Source organism: Rhinolophus hipposideros, assembly GCF_964194185.1.
Source record: "Rhinolophus hipposideros genome assembly, chromosome: 8".
Lineage (NCBI taxonomy): Eukaryota > Metazoa > Chordata > Mammalia > Chiroptera > Rhinolophidae > Rhinolophus > Rhinolophus hipposideros.
Window position 1 is genome coordinate 46,638,685 of NC_138054.1, and position 16,279 is coordinate 46,654,963.

The 16,279-nt window shown below is 39.7% G+C and overlaps 1 protein-coding gene across 2 annotated transcripts in view; it reads left to right on the forward strand.

The window, feature by feature from the left end:
- The first annotated feature begins 1,812 nt into the window (after positions 1-1,812).
- SLC35D1 (solute carrier family 35 member D1) overlaps positions 1,813-16,279 on the forward strand; it is a 43,095-nt gene continuing 28,628 nt past the window's right edge. For both annotated transcript variants that reach the window (XM_081057474.1, XM_081057475.1), the window contains exons 1-8: positions 1,813-2,250; positions 3,019-3,052; positions 3,150-3,236; positions 3,908-3,975; positions 5,553-5,624; positions 6,234-6,302; positions 8,467-8,569; positions 10,139-10,231. In XM_081057474.1, coding sequence (XP_080913600.1) covers positions 2,048-2,250; positions 3,019-3,052; positions 3,150-3,236; positions 3,908-3,975; positions 5,553-5,624; positions 6,234-6,302; positions 8,467-8,569; positions 10,139-10,231 — 729 coding nt within the window. In that variant the 5' untranslated portion in view covers positions 1,813-2,047. The remainder of the gene's footprint in view (positions 2,251-3,018; positions 3,053-3,149; positions 3,237-3,907; positions 3,976-5,552; positions 5,625-6,233; positions 6,303-8,466; positions 8,570-10,138; positions 10,232-16,279) is intronic.

Below are 16,279 nucleotides of genomic sequence, written 5' to 3' on the forward strand. Positions count from 1 at the left end.
GTAAATGCTGTAGAGTGGCCAAGCAACAGAAGGACTGAGACTGTCTTCGAGGTGTATTTCCGTGGAGGTCGTTTGTAACATAGGGATGAGCAGCTTCAGTGTAGTGGAGGGGATAAAACTGTAAGAGAACAATAGAAGGAAGGCACCCAGAGAGAAGGTAATGTTTTGCTTAAATATTGAAGGAAAAGAGTTCTTCAGGAGACAGGGGACAGGGAAGATAGAAAAAGCATCGATGGAGGGCATAATGGAAGTAAAGACACCCAAGTAAAGACACTGGAACCCACATTATTCTTCCCGGGACTGGGTGTAGTCTGACTTAGCTGCGGCTTATGGAAAGAAAGGTGAGGCATGTCTCCGGAGATGTGGGCAGGAGCCACATTACCCAAGCCCTGTGGGCCATAGTAAGAACTTCATCTTGTGTGCCGGTTATTCCTAAGGAGCATTCGAAGAACACAGGTTTTCCCAGCATAAGTAGAAAGATATAGATCAAAACATATACGTACAATGGAATATTATCTAGCCTTGAAAATGAAGCACATTCTGACACATGCTACGTGCGGATGAACTTGAAAGCGTGCTGAATGAAATGTCACACACAAAATGAAAAATACTGTACGATTCCACTTATATGAGGTACCTAGGATAGTCATATTCATAGAGACAGAAAGTAGAATAGATGTTACTAGAGGATGGGGAGGGCGGTTATTCTTTAGTGGTTACACAATTTCAGTTTGAGATGATGAAAAAGTTCTGGAGATGGGTAGTGCTGAGAGTTTCACACAATGTCAATGAACTTAGTATCACTGAATTGTACACTCAAAAAGTGTTAAAACAATACATTTTATTATGCGTATTTTACCATAATAAAAGAAACAGGCTAAATTGGTAAATTTTGTTATATTTACCACAATTTTAAAATACATTTAAAAAATGTAGATAATATAGGGAAATAATTCAACATTGTGTTTCTTCCTTGACATTAAAATTAGATGTCATTTCTTTGCTTAAGTTGATCACGATTTGTTTCTGTTACCCAACAATGGCTACCACTTGCTGAACACTAGCTCTGTGCTACCTTTATATCCATAGAGATGAAGAGATGCAGTCTCAGAGAGCTCAACTAATGGGCCCAAGAGCACACAGCTAGTTTGGTGGCATTTCTAGGAAACCTAGAATTGGAACTCAGCCCCCAACACCCTGCTGTTTCAGCAGTCCACAAGGTGCTTGATTATCATCTTGCTCCTTTTTTGGATACGTCAACACTTTTATTAAAAAGTGCTCCCTTGATCTGCAAAGAATGCATTCGTTGTTTTCTGAGTTCAGAGTATGTAAAAAATTGAGGCAATACAGAATTAAACGTCGAGTGTTTACTTTTGATCCAGATCTGATACGTATTTTTGACGGGCTCTGACCCTCTGCAAGAGAGACCAAAAGAACCTTCAAAGGGAGGCAAGACGCACACAACCTGCGAACCAAGTCCTCGGCCAGCCACCAGTTACCGAGTGGAGGAGGGTCTGTCCTAGTTGCGCTCGTGGTCTGGAGAATACGGCCGGGAGCCTCCCAGCCGCTCGCGTCCCCATCCCAGGTGCGCGTCCGCGGAGACCCAGCGCGGCTGGCGCGCAGGCGCGAGGTGGCGACGTTTCTCGGAGGCTGTGCTTCCCCGCCCGGCGCTCCCGCGTCCCCGAGTGGTTTCCCCCGCGGCTTCTGGTCCCACTCGCCCCGTAGCCTGGGTCGCCGCTGCCCCTCCTCCAGGCCCGCCCCACGCCCTGCCCAGGCCAAGCCCGGCGAGGCCCCCACCCTGTGACCCCGCGTTGCACCATGCCCGAGCGAAGTCCCCGGGGGTGTGAACCCCGGCGTTCCTGCCCCTGGGCGGGGACGGGCGGTGGCCTCGCGGGGAGCCGAGGTGGCGAGCGCGCAGCCGAGGGGAGCCCAGGCCCCCGGCCCGAGCCCCGCCAGCCCCCCAGGAACTGGCGCCGCAAGTCCCCGCGCTGCTCGGCGCCGCCGCCAGGCCCGCCCGCTGCTCCCCTCCCAGGCCGCCGCCGCAGCCATGGCGGAAGTTCATAGACGTCAGCATGCCCGGGTTAAAGGAGAAGCCCCCGCGAAATCCTCCACACACAGACATGAGGAGGAGCTGGGGATGGCGTCGGCCGAAACGCTGACCGTGTTCCTGAAGCTGCTGGCTGCCTGCTTTTACGGCGTGAGCTCCTTTCTCATCGTGGTGGTCAACAAGAGCGTGCTCACCAATTACAGGTAGGGCCGAGGCGGCGGCGGCCGAGGCCGCGGGGCGCCTGCTCCCGGACCTGGGCTGCCCAAGTTAACGCTGAACAAAGTTGGGCGGGCGCTGGCGCGGGCGGGAGGCTGACGTGCGGGCGGCCCGGGCGGTGGGGGTCCGGCTGCGGCGCGGAGCTCGGGGCGGCCCGGCGCGCGTCCGGGGCCGCGCGTGGCGAGCGCCCGTCTGCGGTGCTCGCCCTGCAAACCCTGCTCTTCCGAGCGCGGGAGCGAAGTTGCTCCGTGACTTGCTGGCCCCGGCGCGTGCCAGACCGGGAGCAGCGTGAGGGATGCCCGCTGTTCTCCGCAGCCTGGGCCGGGGGCTTCGGGGTACCCCGAGGTCGCTGCCAGTCTCTGGGGACGTGCGCAGCCTCCAGCCCATTTAAGATGATCCTGATGCTGTCACTGGGATTCCGCGGCAGAAGCATTTCTGCCGTCAAGGTGTGAAACCGTTGGAGAGACCCCGTGGTTTCACTTCCTTCGGAAATACATTGCACGCTGCGGACTTGTACAATTGGACAAGCCGAGGCAAGCGGCCGCCCGAAGCTACAAAATCAGTTGTCAGGGTTGCCCTGACAACTCGCAGGGACTCTTCTCGCCGATGTTCCTTTGGATACGGGGCTGACGTTGGGGTGTTTTGTATCAAAATGCATTTTAAGGTGGCCGATAGGCAAATTGAATGCACAGAGCCACGTTTGGGTTTTTCTAACCTCCTCCCCCCCTTTTTCTTTTCTCTTTACGGTTTTGTAGATTTCCCTCCTCGCTCTGTGTTGGACTTGGCCAGGTTAGTTGGAATCTTCATCATTGCGTGGTTTATGTCGTTAGAACTTCTGTGTGTGTCTTTCTATGTAGAACAGTGAATCTGTGTTCTCTGTTTACAGATGGTGGCTACAGTGGCAGTTCTCTGGGTGGGAAAGGCGCTCAGAGTAGTCAAGTTTCCTGACCTTGACAGTAATGTACCTCGGAAGGTAATAAATAAACAAACAAACAAAGTATTGTTAAATAAATAAATAAACACCTTATTTTCAGAAAAGAAGTCACTATATATGTATATTTTATTATCAGTGCCTTGCATTTTTTAAAATTACAGCCTTGATGTTAACCAATGCAGTGGGTATAATAAAGGTAAAGAAAAAAGCCTCAAGAAATCATGTGTTCTGTCTTAATTGATGAACAGTTTTGGGGAGTACAACCATTTTACATTTTATACATCCGTCTAATCTAGCCAGTGTATTCCGAAGTCATTATTCTTTGGGTTTATTGTCTTATTCTGTCTGCAGCAGTCCGACTTCACATGAAGATGAAGTGCTTTCCCTTTTTCTGCTGACATTAAAGCTATGGGCTAGCACATTATCATATTTTAAAGCAAATGATGTGTCTGTCCCACATGGTTTGATCATATTCATGTTTTTACTTCTTTTTCCCCCCTTCGTGCTTCTCTCTTTCTGCCATAGTAATGTTGTTTATCCAAGAATAATGTTGTTTGGGTACTTTGTGGGGGCCAAAATTGTGTATGAAAACTAATCTTATGTTTTAAGGGGAAAGAATTTGACCATATAAACAAAACTGTTTCTGTTTGAAAAAACCTTGTTAGCTATCTTTATTATTGAGTTTTGTTATCCCTTTTTAAATTTTCTAGACGTTTCCACTACCTCTACTATATTTTGGGAACCAAATCACGGGACTGTTCAGCACAAAGAAACTGAAGTATGGATAACTTTATTTTACTAGTGAGGTTGATATAATGTATTGAAATTATACTTGAATGTCAAATATTGAACAGATTATTATTGATTTTGGGGGAAAAAAATGACCACAAAGCTTCTGTTACTAAATAATGATTACACTAAAGGTTTTAGTTTAAGCTCTTTAAGTTTAAAGAGAAAGGGGAGTTTTGTATGTTTGGGGGTTTTATCCCTCAGTTTAATGATAGAAGCCTTAAAATGTTATAAAATGCTGATAGGAGTTTTTCATTATTTTTCCAGACCTACAGTTGTGAAGGATATATGCCAGGTTTTTGTGATTTAAATTCTTTAATATAATTAATAAATATTACATTTTTGGCAAATTCCACAAGCAGAATAAGAGGGTAGATATGAGAACTTTCACAGTTTTTCTTTTAACATGAGGTAGTTAAAATAACATCAGATGGAATTTTGATTGAAATATGATTAATATTTTACCCATGGCTGTATAACATATTCACTTTTAGAAAGAAGTGGTAGCTCTCTTTCCATGACAACACTGTCTTGTTATCCTCTAACCTCCCAGTTCTTTCTTGGCTTCTCCACTTAAGGAGTGTAGTATTTATTGGGTGTATGTGATATTACAGTTATACACATAAGAAAGCCATTTAACAGAAACTTATGGCTTCACCACTTCCACACACACTAAACTGCTGGCATACTGGATGATTGTAAGATGGAGTGAGGATCAGAGACAGAGTGTTTTTCATTTCCTCTTTCTTCAGACCCAAAAAACCCTGACAGAATGACCATGATAATATCTCTGGGTAGAGTTCCATGGAATTAAATTTATCATGCGTGGGGCATCCTTTTCTACCTCATTATCCACTTGGAACGAAATGCTGCAAAGTGCTGCTTATATAGAGTTTGCTCTTTTTTCATCCATCCATTCATCCATCCATCCACACCCTATCTTTGTTTCCCAGCTAAATAGAAGGCACTTTGCAGTGAGATGAGATATATTCATAAATAACTATATTGCAAGTGGCTATATGTTTGAATAGTGCAAGCAAAATGCTCTAGGAATTTAGAGGAAGACACAATTACTTCCACAAAAGGACAGTGAAGGAATGTTTCATGGGGTAAGATTACAGATATTATTTGGAAGATTGTGGGTGGGAAGGGAGGTCAGTAAAGAAAGGAGAAAGAGGTCTTTTTCTCTTAAAGACTAATGTTACTCTTCAGGGTGTTTGCATAATAGGCAGTGTAAAATTTTATAAAAGGTGGCTGTTAGTAATCTTTGATAATAGATGTATGATTTCTACCATTTTATAGTAGTTAGTTTGGTGTTTCTCACTTCTAGTAGTTTTGTAAAAGCAACCCTGTCAGGCTTTCAAATAAGAATTATTTCTGAAACAAGTGTTTAATTTAACCACAGATTAACCAGTATGGGATTTCCGTAATGGAAGGAAAAGATTAGCATTATTTTAAAATACTAATTTGGAGAATCTTTTAAAGCAGTTAAAAAATAAATCGTTAAACTTTATTTTACCTAATTATCTTAGTTTGTTTTTTGTTTGTTGTTGTTTTTATTTGCAGCTTGCCAATGTTTACAGTTCTGAGAAGGTTCTCCATCCTGTTTACAATGTTTGCTGAAGGAGTTCTACTCAAGTGAGCTAAATTTCTAATATATCTACTCTTTAACTTGAATCAGCTAGGAAAGGCACCCATCATAATAGTTTAATAATAATGTTAAAATTTTTTGGAAAGTTTAAGCAACTTTCTCCCTTCGCTGTAGAAATTGATAATTCATGGGAGAAGTAGTTGGGAAAGTTATGAATTAGAATTAGAAACCTGTTTGAACATGAGATCTTCTTTCAAGAATTTCTGTACCTATGGCTGCCACTGGGTGAAAAGCCATGTCAGAACCATCAGTATAGGTTTTAAATAGTGTTCTTGTCTTGGCTACTTTTACTGCAAATGTGTGTGACCCTTTTCGATCTAAAGAGATTCTGATTTGTTAAAGTTCAAACTCAATAATAGTAACAAATGATAAGAATAAGGAAAAAAATGAGTATACTTATTTATATAAAAAATAAGTTTTTGCTTCCTCAGTGGGGTTCTTTTAAATATCCAGTTCCTTGGAAACATTTAAAATATGGTTGTTTATAGCTTTTTTCCAAAGAAAACATCATTTTTTTTTTTTTTTGGCCTGTGTTATAAAATGAGTGTGAATAAAACCACATGTATGTTTTAAACATTTTTTTTTTTTTTTTGTAGGAAGACTTTTTCTTGGGGTATTAAGATGACTGTATTTGCAATGATTATTGGAGCCTTTGTAGCTGCCAGGTAAGATGTGGGCCTGTATAAACCTATGAAGACATTAGAAATTATCAATAATTGTTGATAAAGAATGATCACTAACCAATAGAGAGAATTTTTTTTTATAGGCTGAATAAGAATCATGTCGTTGAAAAGCATTCAAAAAACTTCAAAAAGTTAAATCTTTTTGAGTGTGTTAAGATCAAGACTGGCAAAATCTAATTCTTGGAATTCTAAAAAGTTAAATTCACGTAATTTAGAATTTACTATGCTATCTTCTACTTACTGAGCACAGACTATGTGCCACACAATATGTTTGACATTTTACACATTATTAGTTATGTATTCACAACTCAGAAAGGTATGAATATAATTTTCCTATTTTATAGTTGAGGAAACTAAAACCTAAGTTCAATAACATCTTGAAGGTCACACAGCTAGTAAACAGCAGAGCTGGCTCTAGAATTTGAATCTGTGCCTGATTCCAGAGCCTAAGTGCTTTTATAAACCATGTGACATTCTTTTACTTTGCGTACTGCAAAAGAAAATAGTGTATCAGAAAAGGCAAATGATCATGAATTATTTGCCTTGCAGAATAATAAATAATAGAATTGCTTTCTTTGGGCTCACTTAAGATATATCACAAATGCCATAACTTAGATAGTCTATTAAATATTAAAGCTTTTTCCATTGTTCTTAAGCTTTAGTTTTCAAGTGGATGAAGAAAATATATACCCTAAGACTCAGAAAATTAAAATGATGGCTAGAAGCCTTCTACAATGTATCACTCAGCCCAGAGCATGTATATGTGGGTTTGCTAGTGCCACAAATTCTGCCTGACATGTATTTTCCATTTGGGAAGTCCAGTGTGCCTCTTGGATTGACTCATTTATCTTCATTATATTCTCGTGGTATAGATAGGGGTGGGGGCGGGGAGGGAATATAAGTCAAATTTCTATTCCACCCTAAATCTCCAAGTAAATTTCATTCTTCAAAAAAGGAGGGAATTAGAGTAATTGGTTAGTAGAATTTCATTATATAGCTGACTGCTTTTCCCTCTAGGCATTATTGCCTCCTAGGACAAAAATTCTATGTGAGCATCCTACCTTTCTTTTTGAGGTGCCCTGCTGGTCTTGAAGCATTTCCTTGAAGCTGATGGGCTCCACAGTTGAACCAAACAACAGGTTTCTCAGGGCTAACTCTGGCCTGCAGAAAGTTTCTAAGGAAGACTGCTGTCTGACCCAGCCTTACCTAATTAGAACCTGTACTTTGGGAAAGAGATTGGGAGGGAGGAAGTCTGGAGTTCGGGGGTTGTCAGGCTGCTTGGAAGAAAGGGTGTGCATTAGGCTAGTTCCACCTAAAATTGCAGTGGCCTAGAGTTCCTCAAAGCCTCGTTCCATGTAGTAGTAGTTTAGATACAAATACGTAGTATCTTTGCAAAATCACAGAATGTGGGACTACTATTTAGCTATGGTGCTAAAGTATGATGAAGCCATATTTTTCTTACATTTTCATTTATTATATTCAATTTAATAAATTGTTATCTCTACTAAATACTGGGAAATGTCAGTTTCTGTAATCCCACTAGTTATACCTTATAGGCGCAGTAAGCAATTATTTAAGTATCTGGGTTGCTGCTGTGCGCTTGGCTACTGTTGTAGCTGGATCTCAGAACTAACCGTGATCCACACTTCAGACATTCCACCTAATGGCCCAACCACCTGTGCAAGATAGTCCTAAATGTCGTGTGAATCTTTGGAAAATGACTTGTTAACAACTCATCCTGTTGATTTCCTTACCTGGGAAATTGAGCTCTGATGCCTTCTGCTTGCTTATGTGAATTTGTTGCCTGCTTTTTGTGAATTTGTTGCCTGCTTTTGTGAATTTGTTGCCTTCTTCTTGTTGCCTGACTGTGAGTTCAGAGCAGTGTGCTATTAACTGACATGATTGTTTATTGCTATTGATTTTGTTTAAGTGTAGTGCTTCTCATTTCTGAATATTCTCATTATTGAGTATAAAATTGCAATTTATAACCCGGAATGAAGAAATACTAATAGTTGACAAAATGCGCAATGTTCAGTTACCTAGACAAGAATATGCTCTTGCAAATACTGTAGTTCAGACCTACTTAAAATTAAATGCATGTTCTTTAAATGTAATTTGTTACTAAAGCGTTGCTTATGTTTTGCAGCTCTGACTTGGCATTTGATCTGGAAGGATATGTTTTTATTCTGATAAACGATGTCCTGACAGCAGCAAATGGTGCATACGTGAAACAAAAATTAGATTCCAAGGTAGGGAGCAATCTTAAGCTTCCTTAAGAGATGTTTACTGATGTTGGGAATGATAATGTCAATTCATCAGGGAAAAAGTGGGGAATAAAGAAAAATACTTAGGGGGGCATGGGAAAGAAACATATCATAAATGTTCATGGCTATATGCTAGAGGACGTGGTGAGGACCTGGATAAGACAGAAATATCTGGAAGCCCTGGGACAGATTTGAGGAGAAGTGAGTGTGTGAAGGGGCTGCAGAAAAAGCACTTCACATATTTGGGGACTTCACTCCCTAAACTGCTACAAATTATGGGAAACTTTAGGGAGCATTACGATCTGTCTCTGTCAGGAGTAGCATTGAATTCCCTGGCCTAGATCTCATACACATGAACTTTATATACCCAGCTCTTTTCTCTCAACCTGTAGCATGCACACAAAGGCTTTAAAGATAGTTTTTGTTAGTTTGTCTGCTATATACTTTGACATGGACACACTAAATTTTGTTTTTTGATCAAGCCAGGTCATCAGAAAACTGAGTATTTGAGCCACATTGCTTTAATACATTACTGTATAAGATTGCATTATTTTAAGAAGAAGCTATGTGGAACTCAGTTTTACAGGTCATAGGTTTGTTTTTGAAGGAGTTGTCCTTTCTCTCATAATGTATCCTATCTGAGGACCCATATGAGGTATTTATCATAGATGTCACCATAGTTTTTCCTGAATAGCTGGTGTATTTTTATCTCTTAACTAAATCTTGTAACTGACATGGCTTTATCTATTTTCCTACCCACGTTTTCTCTTAAGTCAAATGACTTTGCTTAATTTTGAGTCTGCTGTATTATATGTACAGTATTTCTGAAAACTACTTCAGGTCCTTTTTTGAAGTTCAGATTATAAATGCAAATGCCCTACCTACTTGATAGTAATATTCGTATTGAATTTGTATCATCTTAGCGAGGGGCTTTGCCTTCTCCGGAAAGAACCATAGAACGCATGGTTACAACTAGACATAGTATATTTTGGGAGTTGTAGATATAGTAATCTTACTTTTCAATGTACTTCACATATACATGTTCAGAAATACTTCACTGGGAAGTTATGTCTATCTGTGTTGGTCTAGGTGTGAGTCTGTGTGTCTGGATCTGTCCATCCATCTCTTAAATGGCACTCACTCTGTTATGGTTCTAAAAAGCCCAAGACTAACTTGATGACTTTTGATTAAATTCTGGAAAGGAAAGGGCTTCACTGATGTGTTTATAGAGATGTGTATATGTGTTAAATATAACCTCTTCCCTAGTTACTATTTTGAGGCAACTGGTTGATGTCACTTTTATTTCTCTGATCTTAAGCATTCAAGGAATTTATTTGAAATAAATTTAAAAATTTATAGGTTTCCTTTTTTTTCTTTTGAAAGCTTAGTTTATTTCTTTATGTTTGAAACTTCTGACGACTAATTTGCTGTGTATATTGTGGGAGAGGTTTTTTTTGTGTGTGTGTGTGTGTGTAATGGGATGGTACTTTGCATAGGGTTGTGTATATCTGTCTGCTAGAACCAAGTGAAACACCTAATCATTTACTATCCTAGGAGCTGGGAAAATATGGTCTGCTCTATTACAATGCACTGTTCATGATTCTGCCCACCTTGGCCATTGCGTATTTTACAGGAGATGCACAAAAGGTAGGATTTTCTACCTATGGTCTAATGGCTTATGTGTTTGAATTGTATTAGTATTTATAACCAAGAAATAAACTATAGGGTTGTTAAGTAATATGCTTATTAAGTGACCAAAAAAATGAGAATTTACTTTTTAGGTTGCTAATATGCTACCTTTGTTCTTGCATACGTATTGGATAGTACTAAAATGGCTTAAAATACCTCTTGCTGTCAACATAAAAATAGTGCATGCCAGCTAGTGCCTTTCTCTTATGTGCCAGAAGGGTGGAGGAAGGGCATTTTTACATTACTACTAAACTACAAAATAGGAATTGTAGCAAACTATCTCTGAGAAACAAAAAGTCCTGAAATAGTAGAATTCTTCAAACTTAACCAAAATGCTAGGCATCTCTAGAAGCTCTCTGTTTTGGTGTACAATTGTAATCCTCGTTTTAAATCCCAAGCTGGTTTTTTCCCTCAGGAGATATTTTGCACTATGTGGTGACTTAACCATATAAACAATATAATAGTTTACTCATTTTCTGCAAATGTTTAGCTAAATAAATCCAGAATAGAGTAGCAAAATAAATCCAGACAAGAATTGTTCTCTGAAACAAGTCCATGTTCATAGGGAAAAATGGGTACCGTTTTGTTAGAATTCACAAAATTTTGTAAACTACGTAAGTGGAAATCTAGAATTTTGCCAAGGGTTTCTGTACCAAGAAATCGATTCTTCTAATGATTCCCTTGGCTAGTGGTTTCTTCAGAATAAATATGTTGGTTATTTATTCTAATAACAGTGACAATTCCCACAAATCAGTGGGAGCTGAAATAAAGAACAGGTTTTTGGAAGTAGTTAGATTGTTAAAAAGTTGAATCAAAGGTAGGAGAAGGCTGATTGTTTATAAAGCTGTTCCCCCCCCCCCAATAACTTTCATTTAAAAAACTGGCATAGATCATCTTGAATGTGTGTAAATGTTTTAATGAACTGTGACCTGGCTGCCAGCCAGTCTAAAAATGACACCAAAGTATGAAATGGACCTATTGCTCTTACTAATAGAGTGTTGAATAAGTATTTTGTGGCTGTGAAAAAAGTAGGAAAAGAAACTAACACTTATTGAATCCCTATTATGTGCTAGTCACTTTATCTGTGTAATATAATGTAGTCCCCATAACAGCTCTAGAAAGTTTGAATTATCTCTATTTTGCCAGTGTGGAAATAGAGATAGAGGTTCAGAGAAACTAAGTAACTAGCCCAATGTCAAACTGTCGATGGGTAGTAGAGTCAGAATTTAAACCCAAGCCTGACTCCAAAGGCCATAGTCTTTCCACAGTGTTTTGCCTCCCTCTAGCAGACAGTCTCTAACAGAAGCACCCCTCACTCTTTAGCTTTGGGGCAAGAATATAATATAAAGTAACCAGGGCCCTCATGGCAGAGCAGATGATTCCAAATATTGAGACCCATCTGTACAGGAGAAAGTTAGAAGAATTAATATGGATAGGTTATTCTACAGACTTGGCAAACATGGAATTTTCATTAACTTGAAACTTTTACTAGTAGCTACTTGAAAAAAATTGTACCAAAGGAGAAATTTCATTCCAGAGTGATTATCATTTAACTGGAATTTATCTGCCAGGTTGTACGTAGCATAATTCATGCATACGTCAAAGTTCCGTAGCACACATTCAATTTGAAATGCTTCAATATAATTAAGAATGTTTACTCATTGTGGAAAAATTACTTTACCACCTATATTAGAATGAGATTTAAATTTTCCTCTTATTCTTTTCTTCTCTTTTTAAGCAGATGAGTGAAATTTGAGTAATCTTTCTTCTTTTCCAATGAAAATGCCAGGCAGAGGTCAAGAAAGGTTTATTTTGGAAGTATATTTTTGAGTTCATCTAAATACTTTTAAGTGGGGTGATAAACTAGTTATGGAAGCTGGACTCGTTGTTTTGTAATCAAACCCCATCGGTATTTCGGGTTTCGTATGTTTGTTCATTCTCACTCTTACTATTAATTAGTTTGGTTTTTATAACGTTATTGGGGTATAGATGGACACGTTAACTGGCAGTATCACAATTTCATGCTCTTTTTCTCATCACTCTCTCCTTAACATGCTGTCCCTCTAACATTCTCACATGGTTAGTTACTAAGTACAATTGTGTGTCTCACAGTGCTAGGCTCAGTGATAAGAAAAAAGATTAATCAGGTGGTTATTTTTTGCCCTTGAGGGCCATACGGTCTTCTTGGGGAGCACACCTGTCGACATCAGAGCAATAAACTATTACAGGTTTTGTGGGAGAAATGTTTTGGATGCATTGTGGGGTACAAAATAGGAAGTGGGTCAGGTCTGTCTCCTTGTTGGGGATGGAATGTCTTATTGAGCTTTGCCTACAACACGAAATTAAAATATAAGTGATATGAATAATCAATGTTGTTTTGGTAGGTTATGAATTAAATTTGAAACTTAGGAAGTGAGAATTCTAAGTTTGACTTGGTTCCTAAATTCCTTGTGGGCGACATTTCACTACAATTTCATTTTAAGTTCAATTCTGACTAGTATTTCTGAGCATCTTCCTAGTGTAAATAAAGCCCTGTGTTAAGTTCTCTGGGGAATACATGAGAAATGTGACATAGTCCCTGCCACAGAAGGAAGACATTTTTCACGCTACAGAGATGGTGTAGGATTGAACACCAAACTGCATGCCCACCAGTCAGTACCATAAGTATTTAAGTTAGGAAGAAATGGATGTGGGTTGAATATCAAGATTGGCTTTTTAGAGGATATAGAGCTTGGCTCTTTTATCCACCAAATGCAGCAAGTAATGCTGACCTGTTCTAGGTATTGTTGTTGAGATACAACTTAGAAAGGTGGTTGAGTGGTTTGTTTTTATTAACTAGCATAGAAACAATGGATGGAAGCCACAGACAGCATAACGTGACAAGAGGTCGCCGTTTATTTATTCCACTGGAAAATTCACTTTCATACCTCGTGGTCAGTGGGCTGTTTTAAGTCATGGCAAAAAGGGTTCACATTACAGGGCAGGATATGTGGCAGGATTTCAGGTAAGAGTTTTCTAATAAGTCAGGTTCATTTTCAGTGTGCCTTTTAGACTTGTGCTTTTTCTCCAAAATATGTATACCCATAAGTGGACAGACACTCATGTATGTGCATGTATTTTAAAAAAAATAATGGATACCTTTTTATGTGACAGTTTATATTTAAATAAAGCTTTTCCATATTAATAATGTGGTCCTACTTCTTCTGGCCTTTAGTAATACACTGTCTATAGTGTATGATGTCTTGTACCTGACAAGGTGCTTCGACATAAATTATTTTTTCGGATGCTCATTGTATACCTGTGAGGTAGTTGTTGTCTGATTTATAGAGGAGGTTCAGGACATGTTAAGCTTGTACAGTGGCAGAATTTAGAACTAGAACCTGTCTTATCTGACTCCATATAGAGCCCTTTTTGTTTGCCTGATTATATCTATCTCCCAAAGCCAATTGCTGCCTCCCTGACATATTTTCACCCTGTTTGGGACTCACACAGGGCTTTCGTACAGAGCAATTCTTGTTATTGCTTAATTATTACAAATACAAATATTTCTTTCATTCATTGAATATTTATTTATGGAGTGCTTATTATGTGTCAGGTGCTGTTCTAAGTTTAAATAAAATGCTGCTTTAAAGGAATTTGCATTCCAATGAGGTGAGATAGACTAAACATAATTATATAACAAGAGCTATGAAGAGAAATAAAACAAGGTGAATGATTGGAAAAAGATGGTTTTTGAAAACGATGGTTAGGGAAAGCATCTTTGAGCAGACACTCAAGTGGTCTGAGAGACCAATTTTTGTAGCTCTTTGGCAGGAGTAATCCAGGTCAAGGGAAGAGCATGTTCTCTGAGTGCTGAGGTGGGAGTGCTTAGCTTATTCACAAGGATCATTTTCTAAATAGGTAAATACCAGGAAAAGTCAAGGTGGGCCTTGAAAGATGTGAAGGAAGAGTGACAGAAGCAAGTACATTCCAGGTGGAACTAATACCATGAGCACAGGCAAACCTGCAAGAACCAGATTCTTCTCTTCTGAATGGTTAGAAGGAGAAAGTGGAAGACTTTGGAGACTTTTTAGAAGAGACCTTAGAGAGCATCTGGTTCAGGGCTCTGATTTCACAGATGAAGAAAGTGGGACCCGAGGAGGGCCCAGGACTGGAACCCAGATTTCCTGACCCTACAACTAGTGCTTTGGCTCTTCCCACTACACCACACCCTGCTGTCTTGTAAGTTGGGATCAGCCAGAGCTAGACACAGGAATTTCACATTTACTCTGCAGATGGTGACAAGTCCCTAAAAGTTTGTGACATAGGTGGTTAAGTGGAGAGAATCTGGGGCCAGAATGCAGGAGACCAGCAGCCTATAATTCTTTCCCTGCTGTATGACTTTGAACAATCCCTTGTGCTCTCCTGCCCTGCTTTGTCACGTGTAGACTGAGTAGGTTGGATCAACCACTTTGGTTGGTTCTCTAGGTTAGGGCCCTTTCTGGGGCCGAGACAGAGTTTCTGAGGAGTAGAAGGCATGCCAGTGTGGAGATGAGGCTGCTCTTCTGACAGCTGGCATGAGCCCAGCTGCTCCCTGACTCCCAATAACCAGCACTGATAAATTACTCTTATCTCTGGGCTCCTGGCTTTACTGACCCAGATTTGTTTGCATGAAAGCTCTCTATGTATTGAATGAAAAGATCTCCAAGATAAATCGTTAAATGAAAAAGCACAGTGTAAAACAACGTGTATGATATGCTACCTTTTGAGTAAAATAAAAAGGAAGCAATAAGAATATATACAAACATACATTTTATTCAGTAATTAGGTAAAGAAACTACAAGAATATACATAAAACTAATAAAGTAGCTGTGTTTGTGTGTACGTGTGTGTGTGTGTGTGTGTGTGTGTGTGTGTGTGTGTGAGAGAGAGAGAGAGAGAGAGAGACAGAGAGAGACAGAGAGAGAAAGAGAAAGGTGGTTGTGGGGGAGAATGAAATTTTCCTATATCCTTCTTTTGGCTTGGCTTGATTCTTTTGACTGGTCTAATTAAATTTACACGAGACAGATTAATAAGAGGAAATAACCAAATGTAATTCTATGTGTACATATGGGAACCCCACATATATGAGAGGTTCAGGGACAGAGTTAAAATGAGGTACATATGACATTCTGAGCTAAAACTGAGGTGAATGTCTTGAGGCTTCAGCAGGGTGGAAGGTCACTACAGGTTACAGAACAGATGTTTAGTAATTAGTGGTTTGCCCTGCCTTATGGATAGGTCAAGAAGGTTATCTCTGATAATCTCTTATTACAGGCGGGAGCCTTGATTTAAATTCTTCAGGTAGTTAGCGGGTGGCAGGCAGAAGTTCCTCTTGAGCCGGCAGGGTCTCTGTTGCCTTTAGTGTGAATAATCTGCGTTCCACAGAGGCACATCTTGGGGTGACTCGTTTTGAACCCCTCAAGGCTAACAGGAACGGGAGGGAGACTTTTCACTATTTATCTTCTTACATTTCTTCGATTATAGAAGTATGTGAATGTATTTTAAATTATACTTTATAAAAGGAATAAGAAAAAGATAAAGTTTTTCTATAAATAATGATTATCTTGCGATGAATCCTAGATTTTAAAATAACTGGGGAAGGTGGGACAAATTAATTTGTTCTCATTATTTGGAGTTGCAGACTCTTGACCCAGGATGCAAACTGAAGCAAAATCAGATCCAAATTATTTTTCTCCAAATCCCACTGTTAACCTTAGTAGACAGCGGAGGGAAAACTTCCTTTGTTAGACAGGAATCCAATAAGAGGGCTCTGAAAGGTCAGCTCCCAGGGAGGCAGGAGTTACACAGAGCAGTTGATGAGGCTGCCACTGCCTTTAAGCAAGAATTGAAGGCCAAGGAAGAAAAATCTAAATTACCATAAAAATTGCGAGGATCCAACTGAACAACTCATTCCAGTGAACACATAATACAAGTCATTGGCAAAGCAGTCTTGAGAAACCAAATCTCTCTCTCTCTCTCTCTCTC